The 17,859-nt window shown below is 36.9% G+C and overlaps 2 protein-coding genes across 3 annotated transcripts in view; one reads left to right on the top strand and one right to left on the bottom strand.

Annotated features, from left to right (window-relative positions):
* Nudc (nuclear distribution C, dynein complex regulator) overlaps positions 1–17,859 on the bottom strand; it is a 78,171-nt gene that overhangs the window by 59,049 nt on the left and 1,263 nt on the right. The window lies entirely within an intron of this gene.
* LOC140669005 (uncharacterized) lies at positions 421–17,791 on the top strand. The gene is made up of 4 exons (XM_072898418.1): positions 421–1,207; positions 15,681–15,872; positions 16,196–16,460; positions 16,625–17,791. Exons 1-4 carry the CDS (start codon positions 1,049–1,051, stop codon positions 16,648–16,650), a joined length of 642 nt encoding a protein of 213 aa, XP_072754519.1. The 5' UTR covers positions 421–1,048; the 3' UTR covers positions 16,651–17,791.

Raw genomic sequence — 17,859 nt, 5'->3', positions numbered from 1 at the left:
GTTCTCCGTGTTTCCTGTATCCACGAGATAGAGAAACGGGACCTATATCAAGCATCAACCGGATCGACTTAGGGCGCGGACGGGTAGTCCCTTCCCCCGACCTCTCTCGTTCGTCCTTGCGTCTGCAGCGAACACCCGCCGAGCATATGTCCCCTCGCGAGGAAAAGGCACAACGCCTTGGTGTGTGCGCCGCGTGTGTTTGTGCGTGCCACGTATGTCCGGAGAGGAAAAAAAAAAAAAAAAAAAAAAAATCGATTCTCTCGACCGTGGTGGAACTGCCCGTATGCAGAATCGACGTGCCATGGAGCGAACGAACGAGGGAGCGAGCAGCGAGCAGCGAGCAGCGAGTAGAGCGAGCACGAGCGCGCTCGCGAGAGTGGGAGATACGAAGGTATAAAACCGATCTGGTGGACTGGTACCAGCCAGTCCAAAGGCCAGATGCGGCGACGGCTCTAGTCGCACGCGTGCGAGAGAGACGATCACGGTATTCGGCGTGCGGTACTCGTATTAAATTTAACAGGCGCGTACACGCGCACGCAGATGCGAAACGCGCGTACACGCGCGCGTACACTCATGCGATACTGACCAGCGGATCGCTGGTCATCCCTCGGTGGTGATTCCGTGCAGGATTTTCGCGAGAGAATCGAAAGCGAGTTGGTGATATCCAACGCGTATATCCAAAGGGAGATTAAAGGGAGATAAGTTGATAAGATCGACGAGGCACTGTCCTGCTTCGAAGGGAAAGAAAGGACGGTGAGCTCGGACTCGATTCTAATCTTGGAGAACACGATATATCCTAGGATACGCGCTTGGCACCGATCTCTCCCTCCTAAATATATCGAAAGGAGAATTTCGAATCAGACGCCGATAGTCGCGCACGGAGCATCCGAACGAGATATCGATCGATCGCGATTCGTTTTACGAGGGTGACCGATAGTGGGTTTCTTGTGGAATTCGTGAATTAATATAGACCGGAAGGAGATCACCAGCCGTCGCGACAAGGAGTGGTGATCTCATTAAGGAAGAACAATTTCCCGGATAATATCCAATGAAAATTCAACAAGTATCATCGGTATTCAGCGACAATCTAGGAGAGAGTGTTCTACCGGAACAATTTCGCGAAGGATCGACGCCCCATAGCATGTCGGCAATTCGTATCAACGTGGAGGAGGCTTCCAACGACGACCGCGAGGATTTCGTTAGAAACGTAAGTTCGTTACGCGACAGTCTCGATTTGAATAATCGAGCGATGTAATAACGAGATATCGGTGGGAGGGTGTAAAAGAGATAGTTGACGGCATCACGCGGAAATCGCGCGTATCCCCCCTCGTTATTTTGTCAGTGGCTTTCTATTTTATCGTTTCTTCCGCTAAACAGACAGCTGCTGCGCATCCACGTTTCGATCTTCTCCCCTCCCTCATCGGAGATTCAACCTCGCGGAACCCGGAGGCACTTTCACGGTTGCGCGACGAATATCTCTTGGTTTGGCGGGAAACGCGTCGCGGCACAAAGGGAACCGCGAACGTAATTGAGAATCGCGTTGAAATCCGGTGAAACGATCGGAGCGAGCTAACGAGCTAATGAGTCGAGCTCGCTTACTATGAATAGCTCGAATGTTAAAGTGAAAACTAATTTATTCATTAATTATGCCTGTGTATATCGATGACTTTTTTTCGTCGTAAAATAGATATTGGAACACGTAGTAAAGTCGATCATTCGATCAATCTTCTATTCATTACGAACAACTTCCGCTTGGTAGAAATACGAAAAGCGCTCCTGTCAACGTTAGATCTATTTTAGTCACACAGTATCTGTCCGGATGATTTATAGCGGCAAGAGTTCAGAGAGCTCGAGCTGTATCTTTTATTCAAAACCATGGTCGTGCCGTAATCGAGCGAGTAACAAGTTCAACACACGAGCCTTAACAGGCGCGATGCGGTCTTAATATAATCGAGGTATTCTGGTAAAAGGCGAATGCATTAGGTTCACGGGCAACGTGTATTACTATATACCATAATACCGTTCACCGAGAATACTTAATAAGTCTGACACCCGTTCAAGTTTTATGTAATGCAAAAACGGTGTTTTACTACAACTTCGTTATCAGTTGAGAAACGAAGAACAATATTGTTTCCATAAATATGCATTCCGCGTCTAGAACAATTATGAAAAATAATGTGGCAAATAAAAAATCTTCTCTCGAATCCGCTTGCGAGCTACGCTGATATTTTACGTCAACTATGTAGTAATTACTATCCGTGGGAAGAAATCCCTGAGACAAAAAATGCTTTATTCACGTTTAAAGGAAGATGTAGTTTAACAATAGCGCGTCACGCATAATTTCTCCGATACGGAAGTTATTTCGAAATCTCGGTTGAGAAAAGAAAAAAAAAATCAAGATTTACCACAGACTCGCTCTATCGTTAAATTTAAGTCGCGACTTTTAGAACACCCTGTACGCACGCTTATACTGACTATTCCGGTTTCGCCAAGCCGCTTAGTTGTATAGTGATATCATTTTCGCGCTGCAGATATCTTTCGGTTTCATTTCACGTTCGACAGACTGCGGTACGCGGTGTTCCGTAACTAAAAACGGTAACCAAGCGGGTCGACTTGTTTCTTCATTCTTACGACGCCAAATTTGTGCTTAAATAAGCGGGAGATAATTACAATAACGTCGCGTGCTTAATGACGCGACTTTTACCAAAGTCTGTGCAATATTAGCGAAAACACACGAGGCGTTGATTTATTTATGGTAAAAGATTCAGTTTCACTTATATGTCGCCGATAAACTTTTAAACTTTCGCTCGAAGCGATCGAGCGAGCGAGATCAACTTCGTATATTAATATCATAAAAATGCAAAACACAACGTTTCTTAAAAAATTCTAATTAAGATTCGAAACGTAAATAAAATTCTCTTATTTCTCTCTCTCTCTCTCGCTCTCTCTCGCTCTCTCTCGCTCTTCCGTAACGTAAAGCAACCGAGCATTTCTTTCAATTACTGATTTAATTCTGAGCCTCGTTTGTAGTTTACGAGCGCTCGTGCATTAGCTTCATAACAGATTCGACGTTAAGGTCGAAAGAATGAAGTGCAGTTTGCGGGTGCAGGGCTGTCGCAAGAGAACAATCTACGTACTTCCACCGTCGCACGAGCTGCACGAGAGATCTTAACAAGGCGGTGAACAACCACCTGCGAGCCATTAATCTTCTTATGCGCAAGTTCTATAATTCTCGTCATTTTAATGTTTACGACTTTACTTGTGAGATTACGCGCGTGCGGATGAGGCACGCGGGAGATGTAGCACCGCAAAACGCTATCCTGACGAATCTTGTTTCGTCTGACGTAAATTCCTGTCCATAGAAATCGTAATTTACGATCGAGGAAAATGTTCATGTCTTACGAAAATTTTATAACGTGCCCCCCCCCCCCTTATGTCGTTTCAAGGTTTTCGATTAGATTTTATTACTTTTTTATTATCTATTTTATATCGGACAGAATTTTTCGGATCCAGCGAGGAGAAATAAAATTGTGACATTTCAACAATTTGACCAACTGTTCATAAATTTTTCGGAATAAAATCCTCTGGATTTAATGTTTTAATTAATGTTTTTTTTTTTTTAATCTGAATTTATAACTTAACTAGCCATCTCGTTCCACATTTGACTTTTACCGTACAACGAAGATCAAAAATTAATCGTAGAGTTCAATGATTTATAATTTTGCCCGTTTTCTACATCGTGATGATTTGCGCAAACATCGCGCTAAATATTTTAAAATTGCAAACCTTTAATGAATAAACAAAATGTTATCTTAGGATAATAAATAACGATCTTAACAAGTCTTAACAAGCATACCTACACCTATGTCGCAATGATATCTTATAACAATCTACAACATCACTCGAAAAAAAATACATCACTTAGTTAGATTAGAAGATTGTGATATCTAGCATTTAAATGACAACACAATAACTACCTAAAAGCCTGCTCGCGCTATTGTCTTTTACCGTAAGGAAAGTTAAATTTTTTTCTACGATGAAATGCAATATATAACGCGTATAAAAATTTTTAATTCCCTGCTCAATTTTATTATACGCCCCAGACCTTCGGGAGATATGTCGGATGGAATGCATGCATAAAACGAGTGTCATTTGCCGAACGACTAGTCATGCAAGGTATAATCTCATTCCTTTTTGCTTCACGGCACACCTCAAAGGAGGTGCAAAAGTGGCTGCAAAGTACTGGAAGTTAAACGTTAACTCTGATTCTTAACGTCACTGTGAGAAAAAGAACGAGCAGACTCATGACGAAAAATAGCTGTCATGACATGTCGTTTGTATCAAATGAATGGAAACATAATGGTTTTTCTCGCTTCGGTGCACGAATAAGTATTCTGCGTACGGTACGAATTAGCCGTGTATGCAAAATTAGTAACATACAGACCAGATCGATCATTTTAGCACGCAAACTACAACGACGTGTCAGAAATGATCGCTTCCTTTGACACTTTAACATGTTAAAAACAACTTTGCGCACAAACGTCAAAAACGAAAACAACTAACACTTTTACCAAATAATTAAATTTTGCTACCGCACAAAAATTGTTTATTGCCAGAATTAAATCATTTAGAGATTAATTAGATGAAGCAAAATGATAAAAATACTTTCTGTAGAAAAAATTTAATATTCGGATTTTATATAGTCTATGAATTATTTTAGTATGTATTCTATAATCAGGTTTGTATGAATTGTTTGGTATTCATGAATCTCTCTCCGGAAAAGACATAGATCATAGACTACGATTAGCCTTATGGAGAATGTGATCGATGCGATGATTCGAGAATTTCACTTTCCACACGTTCGTGTCTAACGCACGATGACTTTACCTCGCAGTCGGATCCCGCTCATGCATCTTGCAACAGAATTATTCGACTGATGATTGCAACATGCCAACTGGGGAAGTCACACAACATTAACATCCGTCTGCGAGAATGAAAGAGAAAACAAATTCTGTTTACTAACCCTCTCGACCGAAATTCGATTTTGTTATTAATGCAAAGGTGTTCTCTTCCGTCGTCGATCATTATTTGCGTGGAACGGTGTATAATTGCGCGTCGCGTTTGTTCCACGTGACAATAAAAAAAAAAAAAAATCGCTACACGGCAGGTTACAAATTGGATTTATGTAAGCCTCGGATGCAATCCATTCTGGAACGTGAGTTCACTGAAGAACAAGATTTTTCGGTGGAACAAATAATTTTTTATCTACGTGCAACGAAACTGCACAAACTGATAGCTCAGCTGGTTATTTTGCATTTTATTCTATTTTATTTATTTTACGCAAAAATGTGGGAAGTTGTATTTGTTATAATTATGAGACACTTGAAATTTAGAACATCTCGTCAAAGATTGAGAAATAGAATGTATCAATATTATTAGCAAAGTCCTGCTTTAAGCAGAAAAATCTTAATAAAAAGATATATATTTACAGTCTGTCGTTAAATTTACATTACAAATTAAAAGTTACGCATTAAATTTTAAAAATTATAATAAGACACTTTGATTATATTCTCAATTGAATTTACGTGCTGGATAATAATTGTATTCTGATAACTGCTTCAAATGGTTTCTTTTGACTTACAGGCAACATGACAAACTTGATAAGAGAATATACATATACACAAAAAGTTATTTCTCAATAAAGTCTGACGTATGCAATATAATTCTAATAAATAGTGTAAATATATTTACGAATATATATTCTATAATATATCCTAAAATCGTAAAAACCATCGATTCAATATCTGTAATCACATATACACACACACGTGTATGTATCATATTTGTATATATTACTTATATAATTTAAACTTACATAATATAAATTACTTTGTATCTCAAGACTAAAAGCTTTTATTTATAACTTGCGATCCGTTCAAGTTGCATGCCAGCTGTCACTCGACACGATTTTGAGAACCGATTTCGATAGGCGGTAGAGTACGTCAAGGCAGTACGTATCACGTATTCAATAGAAGGAGTCAAAAATGATGACTAAGTGATGTTATTACATCAAAAAGCTAAATGTTACACGCGTTTACATTGCATTTATGTAACCGCAGGCTGTCAAATACCTTAAGAAAACATTTTGTTAGGTTGCGTGATCACAAAGATGTATACCAAACTTTCTTCCGCACGTTTGTATCGTCTCTTCGAAATAAACTTCGAGACTCACAATCACATCTCGAAAATCTTAATATGGAAAAAAAACCGAAACTCTACTATGAGAGAAGTATCTGATTTACATTAAGCGCAATGTATATTTTGCAACATTTGCCTTGTAATTAACATCTTTGCCGAGACCTTTGATTCTTGCAAACACGAATCAAACAGAATCACAAGTTTCGACATCAAACAAGACATTTTCTTCTATACTACTTTTCAAAATGTTTATCGTTTTACTAAATAACCGACTGTGCGCTAATTGAAATTATAACAAGCAGTCTCTACAAAAGACCGACTCCTGAGAAATAAAGATTATGACACGATCGATCGATTTCGAGAACGATTGACGATCGAATTCGGCAATCTCAGTTATTAGACTCGTATCGAGGCTGACGAGGAGAAATGAGGGGCAAGAGGAAGATCGACTTTAGTGTTCTTTGGCATGCGAATGGAACGCAATCGGCGATTTCGCAATTTACGGAGCGCCGTCCTGTCGAGAGTTCTCTTTATTTACATTGTAAATGCAAATCGATCTGGTCGGTCAGAAAACTCACGACGACCTAGAAGGTTCAAACCGATAATTAGTCGAGAACAGATTTCGAATTTATATACTTGTGACATTTACAGTGATAAAAATCGTGACACGATAGTTACAATTATTAAAGTGCTTTTTTCTGTTTATTTCGTTCCCCGACTTTTTTTGTATCTTCTTGGGCAGCTAATTTTAATAATAAATAACTTTGTCGCGCGTGGAAAATTATACGCATATGTACATTTTTACAACATTTTCTATTTCATATTTAATTCGATTATTGTGTGTTAAATCTCACGTGGAAGAAAAAAAAACAGTCATATCGATGTCCAATTTATTTTCGATAGCAATCCTTGTGCACTTATAAATAACTCGTTAGAATTGCTTGTATTGAAATTTTTGAATGTAACATCAGCCTAACGATCGAAGAAGATCCGAAATTACCGATCAGCCATCTAAACTTACATGCTTACATAATAATATAAATACTTTAAATATCTTACCTAGGTCATTATTGATTACTATAAACGATGAAATTTGACGAAAAATTGGGCAAAGAAAGAAAGTGGTCGAAAGTATAAGAAGTGGAAGGTGGGCGGGCAGTATTGAATACCACTCGCAGATAAATACATCTGATGTCACCTGTCGAATTTCTGTGGTTAGATTACGGAAAAAGAAAGTTTGCTGAGATTTGTCAACGTCATTCACACGGCCGCACAAAAGTTATTTGCATTGCGTTACAACTGTTTATGTGAAAAGAAAGAAATAGAGCTCGTAATTGATTAGCTGCTCTCTTTCCGCTCGTTTATTCGCATCAAGGACGAATGGATATCGAAAAATTGCAAAATTCGTGAAATTATCTGAGGACACCCGTAAAGGTGTCGAGGATGTTGTGAATTATGGGCATCAGACTTACGGTGCGAAATTAACTTCTATCGCGTGCTAAACCACTATTTACGTTTGACAAATCGCCACGGGCCATGCCGAAGGCCTAAGCGGAGACTAACGAAGATAAACGACCAGCTCTTTGCAATGTCAGCAGGAACAAAAAAAAATTTGAGATGGATATTTAGTCTACGCTAAATGGCAATGGCTAGGCTTAATTAAATTATAAGTACCTACAAAATGTATAATATACATGTAATACGAATGTGTGATGTATGTAACTACTGAAATACAAAGAACAAGAATATGAATTTTGAATACCTACTCATAGCTATATAAAAATATAGTTTATTATGCATATCATTCAATATAGTTACAAAAAATTAAAAAAAAAAAAAAATTTATTGTAGAAATATTTTTGTAGATATATATACCATGTTAAATTATTTAAATTATACAATTGTAATTGATCTCCCAAGATGCGTAATTTACGCAGATTCCACTAATTCTCTACGTATAACATTGCGTATAACGTTAGAAAATGATACAACGTTCTTTATTGTTGAATCATTGTATAGGAAGTCGTGTAATTCTTACGTCTCCACGTCGTCACAGTAGTAAAATTACTGTGATGGACGTCCGCTTTGCGAAAATGAATTATGACAGGAAGAACAGAACGGTGAAAACTCTCTCGAGTCTATATGCCGTATGGTTTGCGCGCGGTCAACTCGAATACGCACCACCATTCGCTTCAGGAAATGATTTTCTTCCTACTCTTCGAACGCTTGTCGAACGTTAACTCGGACCATCGCGTCTGTGTAACGCAACGACTTTCATCTTTCCATAACAATCGCTTATGTTAAACACTTAACTATCTCTCGAGCCTTTCGAGAGAATTAGTATTTTCTCAAGTTATATTCCCTCATATGTACGTAATATGTATATATACATTTATATATTTTTTTTTTTACTGATTGTATAAACATTTGAGGAAATAATTACAGAATTGTATTCGGATTTGTCTAACCTAAATCAGTTTGCAACCTTAACAATCATATTCTGAATTGATAATAACTGTCGCATGATTAAAGAATCAGAGCAGAAAAAAGGCGTTGATAATAATAAGCGAATAATTATCAATAAGGACTCGGCACATACTTCTCATTTGGAGTCATCACTCAACCTTTACATACTCTGGCGTGCCGTAATGGCCTTTTTTCTCGCAAATTGATCTGGTATCTACTAATTGGCAATCAGGTCGACCTCGGGGTCGACTATCCGAGATATGAAACGCGGAAAAAGGAAGGCGATAAAGACAGGTAGGCAAAATCGATTTACATCATACTTTTCTTTGGCGATACACGTCCTCGAGAATGAGATTGTGCGATCTTGCTAACAGTATAAAACAATTAATAAATTATCAAGAGGGATACGAGACAAGATATTGACAGCACTTGATTGATACTCAACTGAAAAACATAATGCGTGAAATTGCCGCATTAAATTATATTTCCAACTGATCGTACACGTTAATAAAGAGATAAGAAGTAATATATTGATATATATCAATTAGCAGTTAGTTTTTAAAATTCATGCTAAATTTTCAAAGCGTACGAAAAATAGTGTTATAATCAAATAACATTTTACTCTCAATTATTTAATCAAATTTTACAATAAATGCGTGATTCCACCTAATAATATACGACAATTGTAAGACAAAAATAAAGCTTTGTTCTTAATTTTCATAAACTTTGAATCCTACTTTTAGTAAACTAATAAGTTCACTCACACACAGAAAATGATAATTATTTTTGTAGCTATATTTAGTAACAATAATTTCATCTGTAAAGCCATAAAAAATATAATATTTTAAAGAAATGACAATCCTGATTAAACTGATTTTAAGAAAAAACAAATCTTTGATATCTTGATTACAAAAGATGTAAGTATTTTATAGCATGTGCACAAAATTATTGATATCATTGCCTGGATTTGTAGAATTATAATGGTTTTTCTTTGGTTTATAATTACACTGTTTTTCATCAGTTGTGAATATATACAACTTTTATTATAAATTTATTATTAAATTTTGTAATTGATTTTCCTTTATTATTAAAGTTTGTAATTTATAAATAAATGATGCAATTATAAACAAAAGAAAAATCAATTACACACAATTATGAATGAAGAAGTATGTCAGCAATTTTTAAATATAAAAAAATCAGCAATTTTTTTAATCTTAAAATTGAATGGCAGTTTTTTTAAATGCTATATGTTTTGACTTCAATTATGAATAAAATTATCGTTACTATAAATAATCACAAAAGATATAGAATCATTTATTTCATTTATTAATCATGTATTTTAAACTTAATTTATTGAAAATTTGTTGTTGTCTCTCATTGTTTTTCATCTAGTGTATATCTCTGTTTCATTGCAAATACAATTCAAATACAATTTCTCGCTGGTAAAAGGGGAGAGATGAAAGTTAATAAATTATTAACCATTAATAGCCATAACCATATCTCGAGGGAAATTCTCAACTCAATTTATCTCGCGTTCTCAGCGTTTCTTAGACATGAAATACAACAATAATTGCTTCCCTCGTAATCGCAGATCCGTTTCATAATCGTGTACGTAACACGTCCGTGTGTCTTTACTAGTTCGCGAACGTGCTATAAAGTACGTCGAACATCCAAGGACTCAAAGCGCGCGCGATAATCTCTCAATCGATGCATTTCAAATTATAGATATTTGTAAATTTGTTTTCCTTAGCAGCGATCGTAAATCGTGATTCTCGAAGTGATGTAGCACTGTTGCAAAATATACGATAAATTGCGCAAAAGATATTAAAGAGCACTCGTCACCAAAGTATGCCTCGAAAAGTTACAATCGCCGTAAAACATTAAATATCTGTTGAGTTTGTTTTTTCAATTCCAAAACCATAAAATTTCTTTAACTGGTCCATAATTTATTTATATGATATTGTTTTAAACAAAGTAATTACTCTATAAAGATATATCATATATCTCTCAATCATTCAAACAAGGTTTAGATAATTCTGAAAGAATGAAATAAATAAAAACATTAAGGTCAAGCGGATTTTACTGAATTCGCATTAAGCAGACCTAGACCTAATGATATCTTGATTATTAATTGACGACAATCTAACGAAGACATTAACTTAACAGACACAAACAGCAGGATAGTAGAGAGAATTGCGATAAAATATCTTACTCACTATTAAATATATCCTTGAATAACGTTTGAAAGAAAGGTAGTAACTGCAAAGAACGGAACTGACCGTGCTGATAACCTTTCACTCATACTTGACAAAGTTCGCAGCAAGTATAATGGAATGGAGTATGTGTTAATTTATAGAGTTACAATTTTAATCTTATAAATATTAATCTTATAAATATTCACATATCATATAAATAAAAGTATTACCAATAGAATAAAAAATATATTTAAAAAATAGACTTTTATATTATAAAGATTTTATTGAAAAATGATATTGTATGTCATCATGAAAAAAACTTGTCATTGAAAAAGACTTAATTCTCTGTGTCCCAATCTTGTTTTAAAAGAAATTTATCATCAATTTTTTGTAATATATATTTTCTTTAAAAAGATCCCATAATTTATTTCTCCTTTCGTATTGGAAAGTACAGCTGATTTGATTACGAGACTTGCCTCGTTGGTTTTCAAACGTGAAATACTAAGCGCGTTTTATGAGGACGTAAGTTTTACTGGCTTAATTATCGACGCGTAAATATATTTTTGCTTGCATGCACAGCTATAGCCGATAATTATGCCAGTAAAATTTACATTCTCATAAATAGTTATTCGCAATCGTTTATCGCTTCCGCGAATTTGATCGAATTGATTCGAGATTGATATGGATTGAAGCTATCGATGCGTAAGTGTAAAATAATCCGTCTAAAGATGTACAAGGTCGTACGACGAAGTCTGTTATCGCTACCTTGTAACATATATCTTTTTACGCTCATTAGCGTTCACGCATCCGGCGAGGTGACATTCGTTCGCTGATGAGCGAAATAGACTATAGGGAGCTATCGATAATCAGAAAATATGCCCTTAGGTGTAGATTGACGTAAACGCGCTCGCGCGAGTCTTCGAATATTTTGTCTGTAACTGTGCAAACATACGGTCGCTTAATGAGTCAAGCTTGTGCCCTGCGGTGATAAATTCCATCTATACATTGCTGGCTTCCTACAAACCCTTATATAATACAGGAAGAAAATACGATATAATTTTGAAGTCGCGTGAGCCGACTAATGTCGTTTATGGTATCGAAGATATCGTAAGAAACGAACTAAAAGAGAGATAACGGTACACACACTTGGCGAAACGTCAATGGATTATTCATAGATCCATAAACAATGAATAGAAAAAGCGTGACATTCATTACGAACACTATCGTTCTGCGATCGCAGAATGTGATGGCAGGGATCTTCGTTAATGGCGAATACACAGTGCCTTTTAATGAGAACGTTTACATTAGAAGTGGACAATAATGATGATTACGACGGTGCCATGTGCGGCATCGACGTTAACCACACTATTAACCATTTAATATCGCGCAAGCGATTTTACGGCGTTTGACATTTATTCCGTAATTATGCGCTCCCGTTTAATGCGACGTAATAATCTTGATAAAAAAAAATAGGAATTTTTTTTTAATAGCCTCGCTCCGAATACTACACGAATACTTTATCGATAATTATATTCAGGTTCGCTGCATTTATAGAAAAAAATCCGTTTCTACTGAAAGAGTATATTTATTTCATCACTGCAAGATTGGGAGCAATAACGTATGATGACAATGCAATTATCTGGGATATGGCAAAAATGAGGAATAGAGTTGTTTTAAAATACTGGCAATGCAATTAATGAACAATTAATGGGATATAAGCGGATTGAGCGTACATTTTTATAATGTCCGGATATATGAACTGATATCAAACTTAATGCTGTACTTTAATCATACAGACACCAAGGACATTCCGAGCAAAATTTCTCTGTACGCGCGATATTATTCTTTTCGTCGACCACCAATGAAAAGGAACGTAAATGTTACTTTATGCGATGTTCTTTTCATATATTTATAACTACGTATATTAATGATAAATCCGATCCCTCTATCGCACTTGACATTTGATATAAGAATAAAACAAAATTATTTTTATTTTTTTATTTTTTTTTTGAAATCAAAAGATTCTCTTTATAACGTAATTATTTGTCACGTTAAATTTACCTTTCAAGAATATGAGAATAACATTTGATATGTCTTAAATAGAGATTGTAATCTCACTTATGTCACTGTATTTTCGATAATAAATTTGATCAAATAGGCGTAACATATTACTTGAAAACTTTTAAATAATAAAAATTGCATATCATTTGAACGTAAGCTTTACACATACGAATTCAAAATCCGTTTCAGGATATCACGTTACGTAGACCCGGCACAGGTGCGGCGCTTCGAGGTTGACCGGTATATTGAGTTCTACAAAAATTCCTAACGACTCCTCACACCTTAAGCATCGCCCTTCTCTTTCTTTTTCTCTCCTTTTTTACCCGACTATTCGCGACTTTTCCATCTTTCGCTCTCGTGTACGACCAAAGATTTTTTTTTCAAGATATCGACTCGCGATGAAATATACCTGTCACCGTCGTGACTTCGGGTCCGATTTCGTCACGAAACTCCCGTTTCGTTCAATGTTTTCGTGAACGTTCTCTTTGCACATCACAGATACATGTATACATGTATAATGTTTCGTGAAATGTCGATGTCTATCTAAATCTTATGTTGTGTATTTTATTATATAACGGTTTTTATATATTGTATATTTTCCAAAATATTTTATAATTAACAAAAAATATATATATATATATATATATATATATATATATATATATAATTTATTTCTCTAGAAAAATGTAAAATGACAAGCATAACAGATGAGTTTACATTCTATCCCTATTAATGATGATGTGCATTGTTAGAGTTAAGTACGGATGCAATAAATCAATCATATATTGTAATGGCATATGCTCATTCAAGTACTTTTTGTTATTGTACTCCTAATTTGGTATGATCGATTAGCAAGGAATGACTTAAGAGATAAATTGGAATAATCCGTATGTAATTAAAACCAATATCATTAAGCTTGCATGAAGCAAACTTAATAGAAGAAAAAAAAAAAAACCGTTACAGATCGTTAAGAAGATTTAATATCCTTCTTTGGGATCTTCGAACCGAGTTCATAATGTACCATTTCTAAAGACAAGGCAAGCATTTTTCACGTGGATTATAATCGGCGCTGTAAATAAATATACAAGTCTTATATCGATGTTTCTCGCGTATATGACTTAGCACGTTATCGGTTCGAACGGTTCAATTAAATCTTCTTTATTCGGTTGAGAATGAATGCTACATAACAGGTATGAAACATAGCGTTTCATTAGAGTCGTCGTACCAGTCGAGACACAGTGCGCGCTTGAAAAACCGACACCGGGGACGAAAAAGAACGCGCAAACTCGTTCAGTCTTACGGCGGGCACGGTCCTTGGGCGACGCCCGGTCGCCAGAAGGTAGGCCACACCGGTGCGAAATGCACTTAATTTACGTGCGAAAATTGCCAATTAACTGGGCGTAATCGGCATGTATACGCGAACGAGATAGCGCGTCGCGTCGCGTCGCGTTACGTCGCGTCACGTCGTCTCCGCTCCGAGCAAAGTCACGGAAATGCGGCTACGGTCTTCAAATACTGCGGTCCAGATAGGAAGCGAGAGAAGAGCGACGTCGACGACGTTCTTCGTCGCCTTCGTCGCTTCAGCGCAAATGCTGAGAACGGCGCAAAAACAACGGCGACGGACTTGACGCGCGGCACAGAATTCGAGAGCGCAACGAGCGTTGTGCAACGATCAAACCGGAATGTCGAGGTGCTCCACGCCCCCGGGAGACGCCGAAATTCTCGTCAATCTTCCTCTCGCAGGAAGAAAGAGTGGGAGCAGAAGATGCGTGCTTTTGCGATATCTTCTGTCTTGCTTTGATACTACGTGCTTTAGGTCCCCGTTCGGTAAAAATATACGACGGATTTTTAAATGAGGCTCAATCTTAAGCGTGGTGAAATCTATACGATAGAGAAATGGCATCGTAAAAGTGACATATACTTTATCTTTTTCTCTCTCTCTCTCTCTCTCTCTCTCTCTCTCTCTCTTTCTCTTTCACACATTTTAATTAATAAATAAATATATTGGCTATTCCGGGCGATTGCTTTCGAGTGGTTGGTGAAATATGTATATAATTAAACGCAATATAAAACTCCAAATTGATTATGTTTTAATATTTTTAAAGACTTTAAAGAACATAAGAATTTAAATAATGTTTGCAAATGTGATTGCCTGTTTGATTGCAACAGTAAATAGCGGCATGTGTTAAAACATCTATCAGTAAATTCTATTGACGCATTACTACACATTGATGTGCATTAAGCGCTTTCACTCTTGTCAATTTTTAATATCATTTCCAATATCAATCAAACATGAAAAACTAAGTAAATGTGCATCATATAATCAATTATAATAGTATTTTTAAACTAATAAATTATAGTATCCGAATGATAAACTGAAAAAAAATAATAATAAACATATATCTATAGCGAAAAATACGTAGAAATCAGATCAAAAATAATTTCAGTCGTTAAGAATTATCAGATATAATCTCATAATAGATTAATGTTCCTTCGAACCAGAGTAAGTAGATACATGTAATTATGAGTATAATAAAACAATTTCCGCGAATTGTTTCAATTTTATCATCGCCTTAAAAGCTTTCCATTTAAATACACGTTTTATACGTTATCGCTCGTAGCTATGTATAATGTTTTCTGATGACAGATAAACGACACGCGATCGTAAATGAGGGACATGTGGTCGAAAGAGTAGAGGCAATCGGCATGATATTATCGCTTATGCAATCAAAGCTTCACGTCGATTTACGTCTGTTTCAGATCGAGACGAGGGCGGTGGCGACAACAACGACGGTAGCTGCTGCCAGTCCGCTTTCCTGGCACATCCCAAGGCCGTCCTTGGTCGGGCGAAGCGAGAGGGACAGTGAAAATGGAAGCTGGGCTCATCACTTGCATCCAAACTCCCCCTCGAGAGGGTCGACGTCGTCTCAAGGATCCACCGCCAGTACACACGTAAATTTCGCCTTTTTTTTACTCGACAAGGATATTAAAGCAGTTGCCCAACTTTTCTTAATTTTAAATTAAAATTAAAATCCGATTTTAAACTAACTTGAAAGACCGAAAGATTCTAATGCAAATCTCAAAGAGCTACTTTACTTTATCAGACTTGTATCGTTTGATGGATGTTTACGATAAAATTTTACGAATAATTTATGCACTAAAATTATACATTAAAAATTTAAATCAAAATGACAAGCCCATATTATACGTATATAAGAAATAAGAGGGGTTATGAGATTTGTCAAAATAATCGAATCTTTCGAAATTGCTTACAGAGCGCCGCGTCTGGAACGTTGCTACTCACAGCCGCGAATCTGGCAAATCTCGCCGCCATACATCCACCCACGGTGACAGCACCAAAGCAGATCGACACCGCCTCGGTAGCCAGCAGCACCCATTTTACGGTCGTGAACGGTCTCGGCAGACCGACCACCGTCTACAGGAAGTCTTGGTGCGCGCGAAATCAGCTTACCGTGCTCGTGTGCACTATGAGCTTTCTGTTCATGGTCGGTCTGCTTGCCGGGATCCTCTACATGGAAAGTAAGTATCTGCTCTGACAGCGCAGCAGCAACAGCCGCCGCGACGCGGCGCGGCGCTGCGCGGATTCCTATTGCCACATCCAGCGCGTGTTTCAACATCACGCGCGATCTCTGTGGATTCACCATCCACAAAACCTTCTCACCGGTATTTACCTCTGATTGCAGTGAGGGCTCGCGACAAGTACAACTAGGCCGAGGGTGACGGGAGGAAGAAACGGCGACGACACGTGACCGTGAATGATGATCATCTTGATAGAAAAAGGCAGCGAAGAAACAGACTTGGCGAAGAGCGTGGTGAAAAGAAGGAAATCGAGAAACCATAGAAACGAGAGAGAGAGAGAGAGAGAGAGAAAAAGAAAGAGGACGCATGCCTGATCCAGTCACGTTATTAATTTCAATTACTCGTATTTATATTTGCCCTATTAGATCGCTCAGATCGCTCTCAGTTAGTAGACGTTCTCGGCGACGGTTAGATTTTTAAGTATATGTATACTGTATTGCACCGTGACACGTGTGGTACGTGAAAATCAGTAATTACATTTGTGTAATGAACAACGTATATATTGCTAAGGGATTAACGAAATCCTCGCGATGGGATAGCCTTGCTATATTTATATAAAAACTAATTTTTTCGATTTCTTCGAATTGTATCGCGAGATACAATTCGATGAATATTGTAATATTTTATATTAATTGACCCCTTACCGCTAATGCGTGTGTTATGTAGAGCATAAGCAACTTTCTCTAAAATTTCTTCATCATTTTATACATGATTATGACACCTTTCTGCACACTATATATTTTTTCGTATAAGATATATGTGGTAAGGGGTTCTGGACGACAGTGATACATGATGCTGTTCGTGATTGCTCCAAATAAAATATACTTTTAGTGCAATGATGCTTCTCTTCCTTGGTTCTCAACCGATTTACCGTTCATTGTAAATCGCGTCAGTCGATTATCGAGAGCTGATGAAGAAAGAAGGAATACGAAAGGCATCGCCATAGTGTCAAACAATCCTGATCGTCCAATAAAATTTCAAATCTGATCGTATTTTAACGAGTAACGAAAACCGACAGACAGTTTGGAAGCAATCGACGAGGTAGGACCAAGATAGCGAATATCTATTTCCGGGGGGTCCGCGCGTAATTTAATTCTCACTAACACAAATTGCCTTAAATAAACCTGGGTTTCCGTCGGTATGTGATTCCAGAGATTAACTAAATGAAAAAGCAATGAGGAGGCAGTTGCGTCGATCCCTTTTCGCGTCTGTGATATTATATGCGTATTAATTAATCGTCGATTCAACAAGAAACTGTCAAATATATTAAACGTCGTTTCATTTCAACCTATCTTTTTTGCAGCATATTCACATAACAGCCGAAAATAATAATATATCA

Source organism: Anoplolepis gracilipes, chromosome 8, assembly GCF_047496725.1.
Source record: "Anoplolepis gracilipes chromosome 8, ASM4749672v1, whole genome shotgun sequence".
NCBI lineage: Eukaryota > Metazoa > Arthropoda > Insecta > Hymenoptera > Formicidae > Anoplolepis > Anoplolepis gracilipes.
Note: the sequence above shows the minus strand (reverse complement) of the source record. Positions and strands in the feature narration are given on the sequence as shown.